At 39.1% G+C, this 25,913-nt stretch overlaps 1 protein-coding gene across 1 annotated transcript; it reads left to right on the top strand.

Annotated features, from left to right (window-relative positions):
* The first annotated feature begins 21,206 nt into the window (after positions 1 to 21,206).
* On the top strand, positions 21,207 to 23,717 carry Fign (fidgetin, microtubule severing factor). The gene has a single exon (XM_059259160.1). It carries the CDS (start codon positions 21,210 to 21,212, stop codon positions 23,451 to 23,453), a length of 2,244 nt encoding a protein of 747 aa, XP_059115143.1. The 5' UTR covers positions 21,207 to 21,209; the 3' UTR covers positions 23,454 to 23,717.
* The last annotated feature ends 2,196 nt before the right edge of the window (positions 23,718 to 25,913 follow it).

Raw genomic sequence — 25,913 nt, 5'->3', positions numbered from 1 at the left:
GAGTCTGGTGATCCTTGGTTTTTGTCGCATGTCTTTTGTGGCCCCCTTCAAGGCCATTGATTAGCTGGTTTTGCCACTCTAAAGTGATATTTGGGCCAGAGTGGAGACTTTGAATTCACAGACAAGAGCCTTAAGAACCACGAGGTCTTCAACAGCAGTGGATGTGGAATCCAAAGAATCGTGGGTGGGAATTCTAATTTTGAAGGCCCTATTCTAAAATGTCAGTGTGATATTAAATCTAGTTGTCACAACTGGGACTGTGTTGAGTCAGAAAGCTGAGGTGTCTGTGGGTTGGAAAGAAATCTAAATGACTGCCATGTGGCACTGTCCCTAAACCATGTACATGAAGATAGCCATGAACGTAAGAGCAGGGAGGGGAGCACGTAAGATCACTGACTCTGTAGCCAGCCCGACAGTTTCAGGTCCTGGCTTCCACTGGTGGTAGCTGTATGGCTTTGGCTGATCACTCAGTCTTTCACTGTTTTGTGTTTGTTTTATTTTTTTTTTTTAATTCAGAGAATGAGGATAATGATAGGGTGGTGAGGAACAGAAGATTATAAGTTCGTAAATCACTTAAAATAATGCCTAGCCTGTAGGAAGTGTAGATGTGGTAGTTATTCTCTTTGTTATTCAGCTATGCAGAACTTAATGCTACAATAACTTGTTTGGAAAGTATATTTCTAGTAACAGTGAAGCATTGGCAGGGCTAGGAAACATTGTAAGTCTTATAACCACAAATTAATAGAGTGAACATTGGAAGGTTTTTATATTATGATTCTGAAGTCTGCACGGCTGTCACTGTCTTTTCCTCCTTGTCTTTAGCTCTTTTGGAACATCAGAGAAACCTGTTAGTATTAGTAGTTTTTAATAGAATAACAAAATGATGATTTCTTCCCTTAATCATTTCATTAATCCTCCACATAACCTTTCTAGGAAGCTATTTTCCTTGCATTTGAAACAGGGATATGCACGACATAAAAGGTGAATTTACGTAAGGCTCTGCAAAAAGAGATAGAGTGTCTAGGATTCTAACCTAGAATCATTCACACATATGCTCAAATTCAAACACACTGTGGCCAGACTGAAGCAGAATGATGTTTCAGCAGCATTGACAATTGTGATTTAAAGATGCTTTTATAAGAAAAGATTTTTAAAGGTGATTCATCTTGGTAAGAAAAAATGAGTAAGATACTATGAGTAGTATGAAAAAAATGATTTCTGGAAACTAGGTAACATTCACTACTTTCTGTTTCATTCTTCCAACAACTGAGGCCATTGGATCTTACCACAGTTCTACATTATTAAAAATCCCTCTAGAGCCATGAACTGTCCATACTTTCTGTAATCATCCACCACGTTGTAGAGTATGACTTGAAATATTTGTTGGTATGTTGGTAAAATGTTGACAGAGGGCTAGAACTTACCTTTTGATGATATTTTTTATCCTAAATAAGCACCTTACCTATTTCTAGAAAACATGCTGTAATTGGTCCATAAACATAGAAATTAACAAACTTTATTCTGAGAACGAAGACGAACTTGTCCACTACATTTGGGTAGTGAAAAGTAGAAGAATAAAAATTTGAAAACAATCTGAATAAACTTAAGTCTTTGTCCTAATTCTGTTCATGTTTTGCTGCATGTCATCTATGATGTCATTATACTAATAACTCAGTGGGCACTTGTAGCAATTCTGTGGGTATAGACTGATAAGTAATATTAGATAGGAAGTTGGTCTGCTGAACATGATTATTGTGGTGATTTGAGGGTAAATGCTAATAAAATGTGGGTTTTTTTTTCTCCCTGTGCGTTATACCATTGAAAATTAGCAAAACTGAGATCTGACTCTCAAGTTTGGAGCCCAGTAAATTATTGATATACATCTGAATCCATCTTTGTTGTAAACAAAAAGTTCCCCATGAGGTAAAAAGTCCAATCATCCCTCCTATCAGAACTCTCTTAGCCTAATGTGAGGAACCACCAGGGCCATAGGATATGCCACTTGGAGCTAATGCTGTCCTTGGGGATCGTATTGTAGACACTTGGGACTCCCTGTACAGATAACTCTGAGCCTTCTTCCATGTAGGGCTCTTCTCCAGTATACCTTCCTAGCATTACAGTGTCCTCAGCATCTCCCAGCTTCAAATTAAGACAAAGAGGCCACTGAAGGAGAGGAACACAGCAGGGGGTTGATAGAATATTCTTCTTCACCATGTGTTAAGCCCTTTTGTGGTGAGATGACAAGTGGAGAGGAAAAAATAAAGTGGCGTAAGTCAGCCTCTGCCACACAGCACACACAGTTCCACATCTGATCCCAGCTTTCTTTGTGTCTCTGAGGTTGTAATTGTTGTGCTTACCTTGTTACTAGCACTAGAAACAGAAGAGGATAAACAAAAGGTACAAAACTGTATAGATGGGGCAAGAAAAACTAGAAAAAGAAGAGGATAAACAAAAGGTACAAAACTGTATAGATGGGGCAAGAAAGACAATGGATGAAGCAGAGACCTCAAGAAGATAGAGACAGAAGATAGAGCAAAGGCTAGATGGTAAATGTGTTCACCTTTGTGGGCCTTGATTACTCAGCTTACATGTGTTGTGTTAACATTTTCCTTGGTGTATGATTTTTAGAATACTTTGTAGCTGCATCGCTACAATTTACCTTCAATACTTAGACAATGACATCTTAAGGCAATAGTAATTTCTCTCTATACATCACCATGTCATGTATTTCCTAGAAAGCTATGGGTCATACTGAAAGTGGAATGTCTTATTAAGTATTTTAGTAGTCACTGCTACCTATCACTCTTCTTTTGGTATAATCTTTTAAAGTTAAGAATGCCCTGGCTCATTTTAGGAAGGCTCATTTTTCTAGCATTGTTCTTTCTTGTCACTCAGAGCAAAAGCCTCATTCCCAACTATGGTTCTCTTGTGCTTTTCCGTTAGTGGTGATGGATTTTCCTTGATGTCTGTACATTCTCTTTCACCTTTACCCTTCTCGTGTCCAGGGTATGCACTTGCCTGGAATTGGGGTTACAGCCAACAGACTGTGTGAAAAAGCATGAGTCTACAGACAAGCCCCCAAATAAAAAGGAAATGATAACTGCCTCTTAAACGTGTTTGAGGGAAAATATAAAGGAATCTAAAAGGCTACTGCACATGCCCTAAGCACCTTCCAGCACATTCTTTTCCCAAGGTACTTGTCTGAAACATGAACCTTTGATTCTGTCTCTATCTTCTTGAGGTCTCTGCTTCATCCATTGTCTTTCTTGCCCCATCTATACAGTTTTGTACCTTTTGTTTACCCTCTTCTTTTTCCTTTCCATAGCCTAGAACCTGGGTTCACAGAGTTCCTAGCAAAGGCTAGATGGTAAATGTGTTCACCTTTGTGGGCCTTGATTACTCAGCTTTATCTATAGCTAGAAAACAAAGAGAAAATGCACAACCAGATGGGTGTGGCATGGTTTCATTGGAAGCATTGACAGATGATGCCAGACTGTGTTTGGCACCACTTGATGCTGTCAGTGAAGGTAGTGATGAAGTTTTACACATACCCATGAAAGCCCCTGATTTGCTATTCTCTAAACACCCCATAACAACTACTTATCTTTCTTACTGTGTTTTTGGGCAGACTTTTAGCTTGTTCTCAGAACCCATAATCAACTCATAATGGCTTCTGAGCACCCTGGTGATCTCCCATTGCAAGTTATGGGCTTTAGCTTCCTTAGTTTCTATTTCCTGTGGCTCTGAATATTCTTCCTCATTCCATAGACAATGCTCCTCTGTATTTCTCCCCTTCATTCTTGAATATCTCCCGGTCCTCGTTGGCTGCTCTTTAAACATGGGTTTAACTCAAGGATTCTGTTCTCATCTCTTCTACACTGCTTTTCTCTGTTGTGGCTCCCATCCACAGGGTCTGTTCTGCTATGGATAAAATGATAGCAATCCCTCACTAGGATTAAATGTAACGTCCTTTACAATTCCTCTAGTTACTGTTCAACAGATATCTCCCAATTATTTCTGTCTTTACAGTGATGTCCATAGAAGGAGTTCCTTGGTGTCACTGTACCAGTCTTAATTGTTAGCTTATCCTTGGGACGATATCTCTAAAATTTTCCATCAGTATCTACCTTCTTTTGGTTAAAGTGTAAGACCTGCTTCCATTTCTCAAACATCTGATCCCTGTGTATTTTATTATTCATAAATCACTAAAGAACAGATCAGGAATATACTTTATGTTGGTAGTCTGACAGAGTCTGGGTATTTAACTTCTTTGTCATCTGATGTCAAGCTTCCTGTCCACCCCCACCCCACTACAGGCATAGATGCCCACTCCCACCCTGTCTTTAAACTATTTTCAGGCTACTCCATTGCCTGAAAGTGCCAGGAACACATGGTATCATGTGTTTTCTCAAGCAGGAACCCTGTCTCTTTGTATCCTAATAGATAATTTTTTCATGCTATGCTTCACTATTAAATACTCCTCACAGTCATAGACTTAGAACTGCTTTTTGTTTGCTCACTGCTCAGAAGGTAGTCTATAAGTTCCAGTCGTGCATGGAAATATTAATTCCTAGCATTTAGAACAGAAGATCTCTCTTGTACTAAGATTTGTAGACCAGGAATGCTGTTGTCACATTTTAAATGGTTTAGCCAATTGATACTATGACCCTCTGTCTGTGTGTGTGTGTGTGTGTGTGTGTGTGTGTGTATGTGTGTGTGTGTGTGCACATGCGTGCATGCACGCACGTGTGTGTTTAGGTATATTGCCACAACATTCGTGTAAAGGTGACAACATTCATGTGTTGGTTCTCTGTTTCTACTGTGTAGGACTGGGGTATTGAACTCAGGTCCTCACACTTTTTAGCAAATCCCTTTACATGCTGAGCCATCTGACTGGGCATAACCCTATTTTTTTTTCTAATAATAATGTAAGTTTTCATGACTCAGACTCCAAAACATTGTTTTTTAGGACTATAGTTTTCAATGTTTTCTCTGTTAGCTCTTTTCTCATAATTGACAAACTATGTAAAAATTATAAGGGAAGAAGGAAAGGAGATAAAATATTCACTAGCCAACATACCAGAACTAAGAAGGAGTAGGATAAAATTCAGCCTGAGATGATTAAGACCTAAGGGGAAGATTGTATTCTCAGATTGTGTTTGTGGTTGTCTGTTTGCTTGTCTGTCTCATGCAGATACATATGGAAGAATATTTGCTGTTAGCTTTTTTTAACACAGGAATTTGATAAATGGTGAAACTGAATAGTAGACAAGAATGGTAAAGCCAAAAGTAGGTATTCTTGGTCCTTGAAATCTTTGCAGAATAATAATCCTTAATTTTTGTTGAAAATATCTATGCATATGACTTCCCTATATCTTTAGACTGTTACCAGGCCATACAACCAAAGGCTGAAACATAAAATCATCATTGTAAAAAAAGTTCTGACTAGAACAACATCCCATTACTAACTCCATCCTACTATGCATGATTGGACTATTGCCTGACTCACACGTGGACCAGTTGTATCTCAGTGATGGTCTTTATGTGTGTAGTTATCTTCCCTGGCTGTGCTCCACACTTAGAAATTAAGACCAAGACCTTTTATACCAGTTTTTCATAACCCTGTGTTAAATCTGATAAAGTATATATTACTTAGTTATTCTATTTCTAATTAAAATTCATAATTAAAGCTAAAGCTTTATCATTATGGGAAGTTATTTTTAGAACTCACCAAAAGAATGATCCTTACTCCCACTGTTACTATTGTTGTATCACTTCTTTGACATCTGAAAGACTCTTAGATGTGGTAATAAAAAGCTACTATTTGGGAACGAGGGTGTAACTCAGCATGCCCAAGGCCCTAGGTTCTATCTTCAGTAAAACAACAAAAAAGCCAATGTACAAAGCATGCATTACTTTTCAAAAAACATTCATAAATGAGTCATGAATGAAGTTATTCAAGGTTATCAGAAGGTACTTCAAAGGCACTAAAGGGATCCCGCTCTTAGTTTTTGTGTGTTTTTTAACTCTAGCTGTGAATCATTTAAAGAAGCAAGATGGGTTTTCTAGCAGTTTCAGACACTGGTTTATGCTTTTGTGATTGTGAATATGAATTCAGTAAAGACTTGAAGAAACAGGAAGATATTTTGTCCCGGAGGGCATATGATTTCACAAGAGGAAGAGATGTATTTCATCCCTTCTTTGTAATGTAACGAGTGCATTCCATAAAATCAGATGAAACAAGTCATTAATTTGAGTCTCAGTTCTCATGCTCCTATCAATTCAGAAAGCCAAAATCAGTTACAGAGGTTGATTTGCTCCAGTTAGGACTCACAGAGATCATGAGGTTGGGAGAAAAGGGGAGAGAGAGAGAGAGAGAGAGAGAGAGAGAGAGAGAGAGAGAGAGAGAGAGAGAGAGCGAGCGCCTGAGAGAGGAATCATCTGGTAACAGAATTCTTCTGAACTTACACTTATGGATAGGTGTAAACTGTTGTTGGGCCTACTTTCTCACTTGCTATCTTTATGAATTGTTATTATTTCAGGATATCCATAATCCCATTTCAAAGTTTTATTGCATCACCCCTTGGGGAGCTGTTAGTAAGCAAAAGACATTTTATGTTAACACATGAGAGGTTTGTTTCCTGAATGTACATTGAAAACCTTCCTGTATGTCTTATTAACATATTTTTAAGAAAAAAATTCAACTCCTCCATATGTAATTGTAATGCATAGGTCTATAATTTCAGATGTACTCTCTTGGTAGAATAAACAGTGCAGTCTCTATAGTCATATACATATTTTAGCATATGCATCATTATACATGGAAATTACTCCTCTCACTAGAGGTGGGTAGCAGTATCCTCCCTCCTCAAAAAGAAGCCAAGCTAAATCCCATGACCACCCTTGGTGTATATAAATAATGAATATCCATTACAGTCCTTTAATATTAACAGCCTAGTTAGTACTGCTGCAAATCAGGAAGAAATTGAGGATTAAAATGTGTTCACATTTTGAAGAATGCAACCTAAAGGATTATATCTAATAAAATAATATACTGTTTATATGTTAACACAAAGGTTGACATTTCTTCACATACTCCTTTAAGAACATCATTTTTTATAGTTTGCCTTATTGGAAGTGACTTTTTTCCTCATAATTATCAAAACATATTTGTATCTGAGATAATTTTTTGTGACTTGTCATAATCAAGTGATAGGAAGACATGTTTCTAAGATGTAAGATGCTGATGAGGGAAGACTTGCTGGCTAGTACCAATTATCAGTTATAAAATCTTTGGTTATCATTTGTTAGCAAGTCTCCAGTTGAAAACCTTTCACCAGGTTGGTACCAGCCTAAAATTTGCTGTACAATGAATATAATTCAACACTAATAGAAGATAACTGTAATTTCACATACATTTAAAATAGAAAAAAATAAGATTATTGCAATAAATCTAACATCACAAGCAACCAATTCAGGGAGCTTAATTATGACACTACTAAATGTGAAAATCTATTCAGTGCTAGGAACGCTTTTCACATTACATTCACGCTAAAGATTGGCTGCTAAGAGCTCATTACTGGTATTTTTCTAAAGAGTGGTTTATTAAACACAGTTACCTAATAAGCATCTTTGGTGGTGCAAATTGCTGAAAACAGTAATGAGCCTGATTAGACTTCATTTCAATTACGACAGCTTGTCTAAGAAAAAAATACTCCATACGTGTGTGTGTGTGTGTGTGTGTGTGTGTGTGTGTGTGTATGTGCAATCCCAATGCTTTAGAATCTAGATCCAAGACATTATGGAGTTTAAAAAAGAAAAGCCTCCTCAGTATTTCTTTTCCACAGCTCACTAATGAAGAGAGAATTGTCCGAGTCATCATCTAATTTACACACTGGAAAGCTGGATGGGCAAAATGGAGTCACAATCATATTTGCTTAAAAACAGCAGAGGCATCTCCCGACTAATGTATCTAAATAAGGTCACCCTTAGTTCCCCTCTAGGTCTTTTTCCTTCTCTTGCCCCCTCCTCCTGTTTTCTTGGGAATACAGCATGATAAAGAGAGTAGAAACTTACAAACCTGACCCACCCCTGCTTACTTTGTGGAAGTTATTCCCTCCAGATTCAAAGACTTGCCTTTCAGTTGTCTTTACTTTGTGGAAGTTATTCTCTCCAGATTCAAAGACTTGCCTTTCAGTTGTCTTATCCAAGGACTGAGGACTTAAAATCAAAGCACAAGTTATCAGTTCCATTTTCAGTTGTCATGTCCACATATGGAGAGAAGATACAAGGCTTATGAATGTGCACCAGTATTTCAGAAAGTATGTTAGAGCTGGGCGGTGGTGGCGCACGCCTTTAATCCCAGCACTCGGGAGGCAGAGCCAGGAGGATTTCTGTGAGTTCAAGGCCAGCCTGGGCTACAGAGTGAGTTACAGGAAAGGCACAAAGCTACACAGAGAAACTCTGTCTCAAAAAAAAAAAAAAAAAAAAAAAAACCAAAAGAAAAAGAAAGAATAAAGTATGTAAGAATACTTGAGAGCAACCAGACTTTTTTTTTCTTTTAATTTTTAAAAAATGTGTTATTGAGCTGCATTTTATAGCTAACCTCTTATTAAATCATGCCTGGAATTTTACTACTCAAATTGAAAAAAAAAAAAAAATCCTTAACGTAAAAAGCCTTTAAGTGATTAGGCTGTCACCGTGTCATGGTTGTCGTCCTGATTCCCCAGGAACATTTTAATGCTTCTGGGATCTATGGCAAGGGATGTAAGCCACTACTTCATGATATACTTTAATGGGTTCTTTAAAAGTCTAATGTAGTTTGACATTGCACTGGATAAAATAATTTCTGTGGCAAAATATCAAAATAATGGCTAGATGTAGACGCATTAAATAAAAAAAGAAGGCATGAGAAAACACTTATCTGGAAAAAAAATCTTCACGAGTTAGATTAATAATCAGATAATAGCCATGGATTAAACATAAAATGTAAGTGGAATTGTCATTCACTCATGGTCATTCTGATGCTTTCTTGAAAGATTTATTAAAAAAGAAAAGTACTTCCAGGTATACCAGTTCAGTGATCAGAAAGATGCCAAAGGACCTATGACTCATCATGAAGTCTACGGCCTGTCCACTACAAGAAACACATTATGTAGAAAACACAAAAATAGTTCTAATTAACAAGTTTATCCCAGTTCTGTGGTTCTGTTGCTATTTTTGCTTGTTTGCTCTCCAGGATCCTAGACTCAGCATCCCGAATCCTGGGATTATGTGCACGTGCTACCACGCCCACCTTACCCAATTTTGTTTTAATGCATGCCTTTGCTTTTGTGTAAACTCAGTTGTTTCCCAAAACAAGTATTCGATTAAATAAATGAATATTCATGATCTATTTTTCGATTATAAATAGATTGAGTTTTATAAATGTGCTTCTTCTTGAGGTGTTTGACCTTGATTAAGTCACAAGTAATAAATGTGTAGATTTAAAAAAAATAAATAATGCTTACCCCGATTAAAAAAAATACGATGTGCCCAATACATGTTAGTTAAAAATGTATGATGTGTTTTATGAGGCTAAGAGTAAAACGGTGCTGCGGAGCGTGTGCTTAGCGTGTACAAGGCTCTGGGCTCTGTCCCCAGCACCTAGCCCCCAAAACACTGCCCCTCAAAAGTCTGTTAGGATGTGTTTCGTGGACAGAAATAATCAACTGTGAGTCTAGTAAATCATAGGTCACTTACACGATAAAAACAATTATTAAAATCTGTTTTCATTTCTATCTCTCTTTTCTCTAGTTTCTCTTTGCTTTTTTGAAACTACACACATACGCACACAACTACATTTAACTTTCCGTGAAGCTTATATGTGTCAACTTATAGTTTTGCATAGATGCTGCCTTTTCTGTTGCATAGGGAATTTGTGTGAATAAGATAACAATTTAAAAAAGAAGCTTGTGGGGGTGGGATTGCCTGGCTTATTCTTTTAGCACAAGGAACTACAACTGGCACCAATTTAAAAAAAAACAAAAACAAACAGTTCCACTACTATCTTAACATGATTGTGTGTATATGGATATGTGTGTGCTGCGTCCATGTGTGTGCAATCACCTGTGTGTGTGCATGCGGAGGCCAGAGGCTGACTTTGAGCATCTTGTTCTATGTCCCTCCTGCTCTTAGTTTTCCATAGGTTAGCTGTTGGACATTTACTTCCTCCAGGATGGGAAACACCACTTGCTTTGAAGACCAAATGTCTGCACCCTCTCCTGCTACTGTCTCATTATACAATATTCCATATCTTCACCGTTGCATAAGCCAGTAAATAGCACTACTGTTTGGCCTTTCATTCACACTGCACGTTCTTTACCTAGAAATTAGAGCACTCCAAAGACAGATGGAGTTCCTATGCAGTTCAGCACACTGTGGAACAGGGCAGTATGCTAAGAATATAAAGGTAATGGAACCCTGGTTCTTGTGAAGAACTCTTACCTTTAGACCTTGCCATATAGCAGTGTGTTCTAAAGCAGTTTATCTTCATACATCCTCTCAGATGGGAAATAACAATACTAAGCCTACCAGAACTCATTTCATATGTAGCTTTTCCTACCGCTTTCAGATCAAAGTTATTTTCTTCAGGCTGGATTAAATTATACAGAGGTCCCCGGAGTGAAGGACACTGAATTAATGCACTGTATCACCCAACCCTCACTATAGAGGTTTTTTTTTTTTTCAATGTCCAAGACACTATTCTGTACTATATTAAAAATTAATGTACAAATTACCAAAAAGGGAGAAAATTGCATAAATAACCTAAACAAAATTTTATTTTGTGTTGTTTCAGGATTTCAACTCACCTAAAGAATTTTTAAGGAAAATAGTTGAAAGGTCTTAGTTTAATATATAAATTGTATTCTTACACCTTTGTCTAACGAGAGACCTCTCGGCCTTAAATAAGCAGCTTTCTTGTTTGTTCTATGAAAAATGCCTCTTAAAAAGGATATTTTGAAGGAATACAGAAAAGAATATGGATGGAAACCCCATCTTTCACAAAATCATGGTTTATTTGGAGATTCTAAATGTGTTGACTGACCCTTGTCAACTTGCTATGTTGGCCATGAGTGGCGTTCAATTTAAAAATAATTAAATTAGGGTTGGGGAGCTGGCTCAGTGGTTAAGAGCACTCGCTGCTCTTCCACAGGACCCAGGTTCAATTCTCAGCACCCACATGGTGATTCACAACAGTCTGTGACTCCATTTCCAGGCACATGATGTCACCTTCTGCCCTCTCTGGGTACCAGGCACATATGTGGTGCACAGATATACAATCAAACAAAACACCCACACAAATAATATACATTTAAAATAAATAAATGTAACTAAGGCAAGCATTGGGCTTAGATGTTTCAAATAACGGCTGCATGGGTAAAGTAAAGGTTTACAATTACCTGTATGTGCACACCGTGGTTAACAAGACAATTCAGAATCATGACTGAGGAAGTAAACATCAAGATAATAAGTCAAGATGGCACCATGCCTGGATTGTGTCACTAAAAGTGCAAATGCATATCATATGGGAATATGGTATTTTCCAAATCAGCAGTAATAAACCCCAGACTCAGAATGTTGGGAATTTGAATCACCAAAGTCCATTTTCAAAAGAAAGAGTCAACCCCTTAGGAATATATAATACTTTGGGTACCTGTATTGCTTGTTCTAGGCTGGATGCCTTGGATGTAGCATGGGGGTCTCTGGTTGTGTTAACCCCGTTTACTCCTGTATGCTACAGCTCACCTGTTATTTATACACATAAGAGGATTGATTCTGCAGAACATGGGGAGTGCTCTGCTGTGACACAGAACATACATATTCATTAACTCCAGCAGTCCCTATGGACATCTGTGGTATGTCCTGATGATCTTTGTGTGACAAACAGAACTAGAGGAAGGGTAGATAGCCTTAATGGATTGAAAAACATACATGGGGAAAGAAAAGAGGCAGCATGAGAAATGAGGGGCTGTAAAGTAACAACTTTAAAGGTTAACTACAAAGCACTATTGTGACTGGTTATAAATTGCCTAAAATCCAGAGGTAGCATACGCAGCGCAACATTTGTGCCGAAGCTGGCCCTGTCACCTCCGGCTCTTTCTCATGCCTGGGTCGATGACAGCTGGCACTAGCTGCTCAGAATCAGAGCACCAATCACTTTTGTATTCTCAATCATAAGTGGACACACTGTCATTTAACATTGTGAAGTACTCTAGGGTGTATGAAGAGTGTGGCCCTTGTTTATACTTTTTAAAAAATTTTTATTATTATTAGGGACTTTGTTATAATCCAAAGACTTTTTAAAAAAAAAACTATCCCTCCTCCTTGAATGCATAAAAGATGTCAAATTTGGAGTTTTAAACTTCATGGATTTTGTGTAAGTGTTCAGTTATACAGTTTGATTTAAGTGCTGGAAATTTTAGGAGCCCCACAGGAATAAAAGATGTGTTTATTTGAATTATAATCATGGTTTCCTGGGTGCTTTAAATAACACGGTGTGTATCCTGATCACATACTGAGTACAAACTCTAAGGTCTCAAGACATCCTTCTTTGTATAAGTGTTTGCTTCCATTCTTGTACACAGAGCCAGTCTTTAAAATTTTTATTATTTATCGTTTCTTTGAGAGACGATGTTGCTATACAGTTCTGGCTGTCCTGGAACTCACTATATAGACAAGGCTGGCACCAACTTGCAGTGATCCTCCTGTCTCCTCCTCCAGAGTTCCATATTAAAAATAATGATCAATTAGTCCCACACGTAGTGAGTGTCATCCTTGGTTTGCAGTATTAGCAAATAGTCACTGTTTCATTTAGTCTTGTTCTTATGAGTGAACATTTTCTTTCTCTAGCTAGAATTTAATGCGTGTTAGGGAATCTAATTCAAATCATAAGTTATCTACAAGTTAAATTTAAGGACAAGATATGTGCCATCCTACTTCAAATTATTATGCCTGTAATGAACACAAGTGCTTAATAAACCCTAAATAATGACCTGTGAAACAAGCTCTGTCACCTCGATGTGATCTGTCTCTTTGGGGGTGTCTTAACCTCTTGAAAGTTGTACTAAGGTTGATGTAGTTGACTATTAAATCTTGCGTTGCCCTGTGATGTCAGTATCCATAGCATGTTAAAGGGAGAATATTAAGAATGATGGAGGTGGACTTTGAGAAAATAGTGAAAAGTAATATCCGAGAATCAAAGCAATGGGAAAACTGAGTTTGTAACCCTGGACTAGGCATCTTTCCACACTAATGTACTAATGACACTTAATCACGATAAACGTCATCAGTTAATTTTCTGGTGTTCTGATTAATAGGGCAAGAATATTTTCTTATTAAAAAGTAGTATTTGGAACTTTTTTCCTCCCAGAGTAACTACATTTAAAAAAGAGAAAAGGAAGAAAGAAAGAAAGAAAGGAAGGAAGGAAGGAAGGAAGGAAGGAAGGAAGGAAGTTTTGGACTAAAAATCATTTGCTCTTTTCACGAAATCCACTTCATTGATAACAAAACTAGAGCGTTTGAAGCTCTAAAACGGTCATGAAGTCACCCAGCCTTTGCAGCCTGTTACCTATAGGTAAGGTACTTGGAAACCGTGACTATGGGAAGGGGTGCTATGTCCAGAGAGGAAGCTGTTTACCAGATTTAGCATACCACTGCCAGACAAAAGTGAATTGGCCCATCTTTTCACTAGTCTTAAAAAAGAACTATGGAGACAAAGTTTTTTTGTTTGTTTGTTTGTTTTTGTTTGTTTGTTTAATACTATGAAGTTGGCTGTGTATTGAAATCCTCTGCTGGAGAAACTAAACACAAGATTGCAAACTGCCTGTTGCCCCGCCTATGAGGCTGTATTTCTGCCAGGGGATGAGGTAGCCAAATTAGATTTATTCCCAGGACCAGTTAGCCATAAATATCTTCAACAGCCTTTAAAAAGATTCTCTCATACAAATATGGTGGGGTTGGGAAGTGTTTTAAGATGATTGCAATTTGAAATTTTGAGGTATGAAAGTGCCTTAAGGAGAAAAATTATTTGATGGTAAAAGTATTTAATGGTATTAGTACATAGTATCTAACTAACTCTGAGACTGCAAATTAAAATCAGTCATTAGCCATAACTCTCTTTCAACTTAAGGGTAAGTTGAAACAAAAAATAACATTAAAAGTAAAGAAAATGTTATGAATGCCACAGATTTATTTTTGAGACAGTCTCACTGAGTAACTCAGGATAGACTGAACTGGTCATTCTCTTGCTTCAGCTTTCCACGTACAGGGGTTACAGACCTGTCCCACTTCACTCAGCGAGCAGTTTGAAGTTTGACACCTTTTTGATTAAGGCGATCTTACACCTTGTTTTGCTGAGTATGAAAGAATTTCTATACCTTTCTTGTAACAACATTCACACTGGAAATTTTCCTTTTCAGTGGCTGTCTTGAATTAAAAAAGAAAGAGAAAGGGAGGGAGATAGGAAGGGAGGGAGGGAAGGAAGGAGGAAGGAAGCGGAAAAGGAAGGAAGAAAGGAAGGAAGGAAGGAAGATGGAATATAGTTTTACTTTTTTCTGTTCCTCTATTTTGTGTTTAATACACCTGTGGCATTTTCAAAGTAAAAAAGTCAAGTGATGTTTGTATGGTTCACGCTTGGGAAATATTTTCATAAAACATTCTTATTGTAGGTCGTCTTGACTGCAGTCTAGGAAGAGGATGACAGTAGCCTGTCCATTTTACAGCCAAGTTGAACATAATGAGCTCAAGCCACTTAGCCAAATGTGAATAAGTAGTGTGGGATAATGTGCTAGCAAGCTTAGAATTTTCACTTTTTGAACAAAGTTCTAGAACTTCTTTTAAAAAATAAAATAAAAGCCGGGCGGTGGTGGCGCACGCCTTTAATCCCAGCACCCGGGAGGCAGAGCCAGGTGGATCTTTGTGAGTTCGAGGCCAGCCTGGGCTACCAAGTGAGTTCCAGGAAAGGTGCAAAGCTACACAGAGAAACCCTGTCTCGAAAAAAACAAAAAATAAATAAATAAATAAATAAATAAATAAATAAATAAATAAATGAATAATAAAATAAAACTCTGTGTGTGTGTGTGTGTGTGTGTGTGTGTGTGCATGTCATGGTGTGTGTGTGTGTGTGTGTATGTGTGTGTGCATGTGCATGTCATGGTGTGTGTGTGTGTATGTATGTGTGTGTGCATGCCATGGTGCGTGTGTGTGTGTGTGTGTGTGTGTGTGTGTGTGTGCGTGCGCGCGCGCGCAGAAATAGAAGACAACTTTTTGCAGTCAGTTCTTTCTTTCCACCTGCACTTGGGAGTCAGGATTGAACTCAAACCAGCATGCTTGATGCAAGCTCTTCTATAGGCCGAGCCACTTTGCTGGCCCTAGACCTTCTTTGTTAGACAGAACAGTCTCCAAACCTACAGAGCACACAGTAAATAAAACGCCAAACTGGAAGGGAGGCAATCTTGTTTGGATGAGGACATTATAAAAATATATTAATCTCCTAAAACAAGAGTCCAATTTTAAGGAATTTATGACATAAAATTAAGATTAAACAAAGGAGAAATTCCCTTGATTTAGCTTCCTCATGAAGCCCCAAGGTTTTGCATATGGAAAGTTCTCAATGTGTTTTCTAAATAAGTTTGAGAACTTCTGTATAACATTTATACTATCAATGACTGATTTTAGCATGTCTTCCTTGGAACCAAATTGAGATAAAATTCGCGGATATTTTCCTCCCCCCTTTCCTAACTTTCACATTGCACTTTAAGTCCAGCAAACCTTAGGAAATGGAGTGAGGTGTTTTGCAGATCAAAGGGGTCACGCTGGTCTCTTTGCTGCTCAATATGAGTAGACAAAGGAAGAGAGCTGCAGAATCTGACCAAAGGTTTTAGCAGCTCCTTACTCCCTTGAAGAAAGGTGATGAGTAAATATTGTAGGGAGCCAGTGTCCGGAAACACAGTCTGCAGCCCCTCTCTCTGAAGGCTCTTGGCTGCTAAAGGTATATTTGGGCCCAATGAATTTGCTTCCCTGTACTTGAAATCTTGAAAGTCCTATGTACTCGTGCTGCCATTTCCAATGTAAGGGATGATGAATTTGCTGCATTAACAGACCGTGGAGGCTCTAAACCCTTATAATTACTTTGCTCTGTTTATTCCAGCAACGGTTGCTTTCTACAAAGAATCTTGATAAATATTGTATTAAGATTCTTAAGTATTTAAAAAAAAATAATGAAAAGTTCAGTGGTACAGTCGCCCACAGAATATAATGGGTATGTTGTCAGATGAGTAGTACTGTACAGCTACCATAGAGCAAGCCCAATACACCTGCAGTGTTTACCTTGATTCCTTACCCTTATGAGTCTGAGGAAACCTACAAGAGAAACATCCCTTGCAGGTAGAGGGGCCCCATGGGCACACTGCTAAAACATAGTTTGCCAGACCGAGAACTGTTAAATCCCCTAAGTATTAAGGTAAAGTACGAAATAATTGCCTCCAGGTAATCCTTCTAGGAATATATGTTAAAAATACATTCTAGGAGGCCGACCTGCTTATTTCCAATTCTCTCCCTTTCCTATATTCTCTTCCCTTTTGCTGCCTTTTTTTTTCTTTAAACTTTTGAAACTGTGACAGAACTTTAGATGTTTCGGTTGTTCAGCTTCAAAACTAATTAAAGACCAAAATGAAAACTGTAAGGCAGCGACTGCTTAGGCACTAAATTCTAAAACGCTCAGTAGTGAGATGAATGGCAAATGTCATGCAAATCCTCACTCGGTTATATTTAAAACAAAGAGATGTTCATTTAGATGTCCGCAGTTCATCCTGTGATACGAACAGGAGAACAGAGGTTCAGAGATTGTACCATAGTGTCTGCCATCTATAGGTAATGTTTCTGATAAATCATTAAGTCAATTTTCTATAAGTTTGTTATAGAAACAATATAAATACATTTTACTGTGAAATGTGCCAGCTGTGGTAAGAAATTTCTCCAATTTTTCAAAATAAAAATTGACATTTTTTGGAGCACTCCTTCAATTATCTTTAAAGATTATGGGTGTTGTTTTTTTCTACTTTATGGAGATGGGGGAGAAGTGGAGGTATTCCTATACAGCACAGGCTGTCTTCTAATTCATGAACTTCCCACCTCAGCCCTGCAAATACTAGGATTCAGGTATGAGTCAAGACACCTGGTTATTTTCTGATTTATGTTTTTCTTGTACTATGCATAATGCCTCCTAACAGGAGGGAGAGTTACTGTTCTGGAGACAAGTCTAAAATGTAAATTAGTATCATTCCCTGAACTTACTTCTTTCTATAGTCAATGGTAAATTCACATCAAAGCTGTTTTTAAAACTTGTCTCGTTGCTTGAATACCAGGTTAGGTGGCAGGGGCCTTCTGCTCTCACCGGTGACAACAGTGCAGTCCACTGGGGCAGGAGACCATTGTTCAAAGATCATTTGGTGCCACATTTTCTTCCACTTTATCACCACCAGTAAACAATAACACCAACAATGGATTTGGTGCCCCCCTCCACATAATGCTGAGATGTAAGCACTGGTAAATAGGCTCTTGATGCTCACAGCACCCCACCAGGCTCCTGAACACTGATTTCTGTGGATCTCACCAATATCAGGATCTAGTTTATGTTTAATGATTAACTTTTGCTTTAAAAATAGCATTGATGAATCCAGAGCTCTCCTAGACAATGGGAACAATCCTGTTTCCTCTAGGTTCAACAGAACTCAAACTTTCCTTTTACAGGTTTGCTAGGGTTATTGTTGCTTAGTATGCATAAACAGATAAACTTTCGATTCCCTCAATAAGCATATTCAATCCACTAAATATTCCAATAAATTACTTTGATGGGTAAGATCTTTGCTTAATTTCAGATGAAATAGAAATGTTTGGAAATTCAATTAGCTTTGCTACATTTAAACTGCACAGAAATACCCAGTTTAAGTGGGCAATCCATTTTGTTCAAACTGCATAGACTTATCTTTTACAGCAATGGTAATATATTAATATCATGTTTGCATTTTTATAAATGATTAATTTATAAGAAAACTTGATTCAAGCCTAGACAGACAGATAGACCCACTCCCTTTTTCTTTTTAGTTATTATATATTTAAAATAGTGTCACTTTTATTAAAGATTACTTCTTTCTATCATGGTTATTAACTAACTCCAGCAAATTGATCTCAACTAAGTGGAAGGAAGCCAGTTAGTTTTGTGTTCTTGCATGTATATGTGTGTATGTGTACATGCATAGGTGTGCACTTGCCCACTCATGCTTTTCACAAAACCCCATTGCCTGTGACTTCTAAATTATTTTTTAGAGATACTTATTCATGTTTCTCCTTTATCAATCTAATAAAATGTCCAGTCGTAGCATGCGGGCTATCATTTTCACTATTCAATATTTTCAGGTTTTTTTTTTTAAGGAAAAAAAGATCCTAATGGAAATTACTTGGGAATAATCATAGGATTAATGAATCTGTAGGCCTTTTAGTTCTACACTGCAGTCACATTTATATTCTCTCCTTTTTGTAAAGCTCGGAATAAATCCCTGGACACAAGAAGAATTTAGATGCTGATTACTTGCGATTGGTTCCTGGTGATTTGCCCTTAATAATTTCCAGTCGAGTTTAATGAAAGTATGATTCCTGAAAAGCCGCTTCATTAAAATTGCATCTTTCCCCCTTTAAGTGTAGTTTCAGTCATTTTACCCGCTTTGCGGTGTGTTTTTCTCCTCTTAAAAAGTAGTGATTGAGAAAGCAGAAACAATTAGGAGACTCACTTTAGCTCTTCCTAGAGCTTCGCTCACCCCCTCCCCATTTCACTGAGTGGAATGATAAAGGTGTGCTTCGTCGGGGTTCACAATGCTATCTTCCAAATTCATGAGACCTTTTTAAAGGAATCCAGCCTTAAAAACATATATGAAGATCTGAAGTAAAGTGAAGGATCTGTTGCATATACAAAAGACGTAAGATCTTTAGTGTTTTTACTGAACACACGCACACACAGAGAGAAACATATGTATATAAAGATTGATTAACTTGTGCAGCATTCCAACTTAATTTCACTGAGTTGGTGATTTGCAAATGAATATCTGCGTGGATCCTTTTTAAAAATCCAAATGCAAATGAGTACAACTGCAGTAAACTATATTTGCAAATGAATCCTGTTGCTTTATTCATTTATTGTGTAATTACTGCAATCCTTCCCACCTTGTTTTCAGTATTTCTTAATCATTAAGTCGGAAGCATGACAGCAGTGCCAGCCCTGGCATGGTTCTCTTTGACTAAAACCTTGTAAATTAACACAATTAGCACAGCATCCTCCTGCTAATTAACTTCCACTGTCTGCTGCCGTGGTTTTGCAAACAAGGAAGAGGGAGTCAGAAGGGAATCAACATGCCATTCTGTTACCAAACTGTGTGCTCTGTTCAGTTTAGCCCAGCGAGTCAAAGCTAGCCATGTCAGAAGCCAGAGTCAGGCAATGAGGAGCTGAAGTGGTGGGGGAGGTGAACAGAAGGGGATAGGAGCTGTCAACACTGCTTGGGGAATTCAGAAGGGGACTGATGGCACAGAGGCTTCATTTAGACCAGGCCTCCTTCTTATCGAGGATTCTTTGCCAGAGGGCACAAGATGGTTTGCAAAATTCACTTTGGGTAATACAAAAGAGATTAAGGAGGGTATCTTAATACAGCTGTAGCAGAAAAGGAAGTGTTCATTCCAAGTGAGCAGAGATTAGAGTTAAGAAGAACAAGCCCCGAAAAATAGGAGAATGGAGTTCCAGTACTCTTTGGTAACTAACCATGTGAAACCCTCAAGGGTACATCTTAAATGAGTCGCTTTGGGCACTGCTTTTGTAATATTCGAAGCAGGTAATTTCTAAGGTCTTTCAAAAGTTGTAAATTAAAATGACTGTCGATTCTAATAGCTGAGTATTTTCGCTTAAGTCAGAAAATACTCATTTCAGGGTTACTACAGAGTCACTGGCTTTAGTTAGCAATCTGGCAGATGATGGAATTAGTCCTATGACCTCATTGTTGAGTCGTATTCTCCCAGTTTCTGCCAGGCATGGCTCACTGTAGAAATGTAAGGACTGAAAATCCAGATTGTCCACCTCACCATCTCTTCTTGCCCATTTTCTCCTTCTCTTTTCTCTTTTTCATATATATACACGTACACACACACACACACACACACACACACACCACACACACACATATGTTCTTCCCTCCCCTCTTGATACCTCACTTCTCTAAGGGGAGGAGGACTATCAGAGGAGGAGGGGAACAACACTAGAAGCCCCACAGACAAGTGATGCTTGTTTTTTTTTTTTTCAGACTCAACAACAGAACTGAGAGGCAGAAAGGAGCCAGTTGTAATTCATACCGAGTTGTAGGCTTTGTGCGATGAAAGCGGTGGAGCGCTGCCTGGGAGATTGCTTTGCTGCACTCCACGAAGCAGATTTGAAACTGTCGTGGACCACTTTAGATGAGAGTTGGATTATGGAATGACCTGCTATGTCTGTGTCATATTGTTCTGTGCAGAGAGCATTATACTGTGCTAACTAGGTGTTCAGTACCAAATAAGAGAGGTATCCCAGATGCGGTCTGTCAGCTGTGTCTCATTTTTATATTCTTAAAATATAAAGCAGAAACTGATGGGGAGAACCGAATAACTAGGTGGCATACATGTTAGCAGTATTGCGTGCCGTAGATTAAAATGTATGTGTGTGTTATTGCAGGCAACCATGACTGAATTATAATTTGACAGTATTGTGTGTGTGCATACACATTAAGTGTGTGTGTAGTTAACAGATAACTTGATGGGACTGATAGCAATAAGGCTTGCATATATATATATATATATATATATATATATATGCATATATATATATATATGCATATATATATATATATATGAATTTGGTTTTCTATAGTATTCTTATATGTTGGATTTATCTTTTTTTTATAGTGTTGAATTTTTCACCCATTTTGGAGAATTCATATTATAGAGATTACAATAGGTATTACAACCTAGGAAAATCCTTGCCCATGTCCATATTAAGGGGAGATAACAAATAACAGATGTAGTCAGGGAGGAAGCTTTAATTGTTCTGATGAATGTCTAAATAAATTTACTCTCTCTCCAAATGCTTAGGCTTGAAGATGCAGTGGACGCCGGAGCATGCCCAGTGGCCAGAACAGCACTTTGACATCACCTCAACCACTCGGTCTCCTGCTCACAAAGTTGAAGCCTACAGAGGTCATTTGCAGCGCACCTACCAGTACGCCTGGGCAAATGACGACATATCTGCCCTGACTGCATCCAATCTTCTGAAAAAATATGCAGAGAAGTATTCTGGCATTTTGGAAGGTCCCGTAGATCGACCTGTACTCAGCAATTATTCAGACACACCATCAGGACTCGTGAATGGTCGGAAAAATGATAGCGAACCCTGGCAGCCTCCCTTGAATTCAGAAGCCGTTTATCCCATGAACTGTGTTCCGGATGTCATCACGGCCAGCAAAGCTGGTGTCAGTGCAGCCCTCCCTCCGGTAGATGTCTCTGCAAGTATAGGAAGCTCCCCTGGGGTGGCCAGCAACCTGACAGAACCAAGTTACTCAAGTAGTACCTGTGGAAGCCACACAGTACCTAGTCTTCATGCAGGGCTCCCATCTCAGGAATATGCTCCAGGATACAACGGATCATATTTGCATTCTACCTACAGTAGTCAGCCCACACCTGCACTTCCTTCGCCTCATCCATCCCCATTGCATAGCTCTGGGCTCCTGCAGCCGCCCCCTCCTCCTCCCCCACCAGCCCTGGTCCCAGGCTACAATGGGACTTCCAACCTCTCCAGTTACAGCTATCCCTCTGCTAGCTATCCTCCTCAGACTGCTGTGGGCTCTGGGTATAGCCCTGGTGGAGCGCCCCCTCCTCCTTCAGCATACCTGCCTTCAGGAATTCCTGCTCCCACCCCTCTGCCTCCCACTACCGTTCCTGGCTACACCTACCAGGGTCATGGTTTGACACCCATCGCACCCTCTACTCTGGCCAACAGTTCGGCAAGTTCTCTCAAAAGGAAAGCGTTCTATATGGCAGGGCAAGGAGACATGGACTCCAGTTACGGAAATTACAGCTATGGCCAACAGAGATCGACACAGAGTCCTATGTACCGAATGCCCGACAACAGCATTTCAAACACGAATCGGGGGAATGGCTTTGACAGAAATGCTGAAACATCATCCTTAGCATTTAAGCCAACAAAGCAGCTGATGTCCTCTGAACAGCAAAGGAAATTCAGCAGCCAGTCCGGGAGGGCTCTGACCCCTCCTTCCTACAGTACTGCTAAAAATTCATTGGGATCAAGATCCAGTGAATCCTTTGGGAAGTACACGTCGCCAGTCATGAGTGAGCACGGGGATGATCATAGGCAGCTCCTCGCTCATCCAATGCAAGGTCCGGGACTCCGTGCAGCTACCTCATCCAACCACTCCGTGGACGAGCAACTGAAGAACACTGACACGCACCTCATCGACCTAGTCACCAATGAGATCATCACCCAAGGACCTCCTGTGGACTGGAGTGATATAGCTGGTCTTGACCTGGTGAAGGCTGTCATTAAGGAGGAGGTTTTGTGGCCAGTGTTGAGGTCCGATGCGTTCAGTGGGCTGACGGCCTTACCTAGGAGCATCCTTCTATTTGGACCTCGGGGAACAGGCAAAACACTATTAGGCAGATGCATAGCTAGTCAGCTGGGGGCAACTTTTTTCAAAATTGCTGGTTCTGGACTAGTGGCAAAGTGGCTAGGAGAAGCGGAGAAAATCATCCATGCCTCTTTTCTTGTGGCCAGGTGTCGCCAGCCCTCGGTGATTTTTGTTAGTGACATTGACATGCTTCTCTCCTCCCAAGTGAGTGAGGAACACAGTCCAGTCAGTCGGATGAGAACCGAATTTCTGATGCAGCTGGACACTGTACTAACTTCGGCTGAGGACCAAATCGTAGTAATTTGTGCCACGAGTAAACCAGAAGAAATAGATGAATCTCTTCGGAGGTACTTCATGAAAAGACTTTTAATCCCACTTCCTGACAGCACAGGGAGGCACCAGATAATAGTACAACTGCTCTCACAGCACAATTACTGTCTCAATGACAAGGAGTTTGCACTGCTCGTCCAGCGTACAGAAGGCTTTTCTGGACTAGACGTGGCTCATTTGTGTCAGGAAGCAGCAGTGGGTCCCCTCCATGCTATGCCAGCCACAGACCTTTCAGCCATTATGCCCAGCCAGTTGAGGCCCGTGACATATCAAGACTTTGAAAATGCTTTCTGCAAGATTCAGCCTAGCATAACTCAAAAAGAGCTTGATATGTATGTTGAATGGAACAAAATGTTTGGTTGCAGTCAGTGATTCAGTCTTTAAAAGTGAAAAAAACAAAAAACAAAAAAAAAATGTAATGAATGTTGGCACACACACACATAAAACCTGCTACATAGGGAATAGAGCCCCTTTCCAGTAGTGTTTCAACTGCAGAGGGTCCTGGGGAAGACAACGTTTGCGTTGCAGCTGTAGAGTCAGGGTAGCTTTGGAGGAAACGTGCATCAGATAAGAGCCTCTGATTTGAAAGCCCCAGACGACAGAAAGCATATCTATGTGGATGCTCAGAACGGTTCAAGCTAGACAACACTCACCGAGACGCAAGGTGCAAGTGTGTCGATTTCAGAAGGACATGAACCTCGTGTGTTGATTCCATTCTGCTGTCTCAAGATTTAGTTGCTGTCAAGTGCCTGGAGTGGTGCTTTATTTTTTTTTTTTTTTGTTTGCCTCACAATTACATTGGTGGCATGTGCTAATATAAAGAGCTTTAACTTCAGACATTGTCGGACTAAAGAGATGAACGGTTGTGTTCACAACAGAAAACCAGATTTTTGCCATTTTTAAGAGCAACAGTATTCCTCAATCCTGTCTGTTCTGCGGTGTTAAGCTAAGAACAGGTAAAACAGGGTAACGGTAATCTGGACCTTAATGTCTGCAGTTCATTTCTTTTAATGTTCTTGTCTGCAAAAACTCAGGAAAGTGATTGTGATTTGTACAGTACCTCAAAGGAATGTGTTCAAAGCACTATGTACTGCTGAGAGTTATAGGGTAGGCTTCAATGTTACTTTATATTAAAATGTATGTTTACCTCAACAATTGGAGAATAGCAAGGAAAATTACTTTGAATGTATCCGGAAAAATTACTGAAGTGTGATACAGCTGAATATTTACAATTTAAAGTAGAAATGGAAGGATTTTTCTTTAAAGTTCTCTTACGAATTGTGGGGAAATAACCAGAGCAGAACAATTACTGAAGAGTTTTTAAAACATTGCTCTCCTTGATGATGAAGTGAAAATGTTCATAAAAGTTACACTGGTTAATTGAAAGCTATGTATTCAGTTTGTGTTGGTGTTTAGAGCAGTCAGCCACAGACCTGTTTTAGGACCCTGAAAGTGATGGAACCTAACAACTGTAACTGCCTTTTACTGCCATGGTAGAGGTGGTGGTGGTTTTATTTTGGAAGCTCTCTCTCTTAAACTGCTGGGGATGGTGTCATTCTGTTCACTAAGAGTTTCTAGGCTTGCTGTGCTGTTTCATAGAATGCAGAGGATAGAACCAAATCAAACACACAAGTTAAAAAAAAAAAAAAGAAAAAAGAAAAAAAAAAGCAACCAACTATATGTATCCACAGAGAACCTCTCCATGTCCCCCTCCCCCACCTCCACCTTGACGTCATTCTTCACAGAGCACTTTCGCTTCTCATCTTGGACCACCCTGGCTGTAGTACTCCCCCATCCATTTCTACCTCGGTTTCATTACATTTGTTTTGGAAAAATTAGACATGGACATGTATACCACAGTCGAGCTTGCCAAATGTGGGTTTGTTGTTTGTTTTTTTTGTGTCATGTTGTTGTATTGTGTTCTCTTCCATCTTTTTGCCATAATCTAGTTTCCCAAAACACTAGTCTTCAATGCGTTTTTTCCCTGCTGAGCACGACCTCATGGCATATGTGGCGTTTTTTCCCACTCCCCACCTCTGCTCCTGCTTCCTGCCAGGTTGTCCTTTGTCTCCTGTCCTGCGTGCATGCGTGCGTGCGTGCGTGCGTGCGTGATGGGCAAGTTTTCGGTTGAAAGCTGGCTGATGTTCACCAATGCCTCTCTCAGCCACAGTGCAGGACAGAGCTTTCCAAAGCCGCTGCCTGTGCCCAAGCAGAGCAGCCTAGCATTTTGAATGTATTTTCCTGGGTTTTGCCCCTCCTTTTTTTTTTTCTTTGTTTGTTTTTTGTTTTGTTTTAATTTAGAGATGCAGTAACTGTTGCAAAGCACTGGCATTTTGTGTATTCAATAAGTGATGTACATTTTAAGGTAATTTTAAATAAATGCAATGGCAGCCCCATGAAAGGTCTTTCTGTTTTTCTTTTTTTTTTCTTTCAAAACAATTTTTTTCCAAGCTCATCTGTAAATTAATTCTTTGAAATACTTAACACAGAAAAAGTGAATGAGGAACTCATGGTATTTCAAAATTTTATGATATCTGATTAGTAATCTCCCTCTTTATTTTTCATGTTGCTAAAACTGAGCAAATGAACTAGAATTTAATGGACTCTGACAGTCTATCAACTAACATTGTCTTAAATATATAAATATTCCATATTTTAAAAGCAATGCCTTTCATGGAGGATACAAAAATGATAATAATACTAAGATATTCCCTCTGCTTTTCACAACTGAATAAATGTTACAGTCATATTCTGGATCTACCCTGAGTACTGCCCATGGAAAGAAGATTCTGATATCTACTAACTCCTGGGCCCATATTGATCTCACTCACA

This window comes from Peromyscus eremicus, chromosome 4, assembly GCF_949786415.1.
Source record: "Peromyscus eremicus chromosome 4, PerEre_H2_v1, whole genome shotgun sequence".
Taxonomy (NCBI): Eukaryota; Metazoa; Chordata; class Mammalia; order Rodentia; family Cricetidae; genus Peromyscus; species Peromyscus eremicus.
Note: the sequence above shows the minus strand (reverse complement) of the source record. Positions and strands in the feature narration are given on the sequence as shown.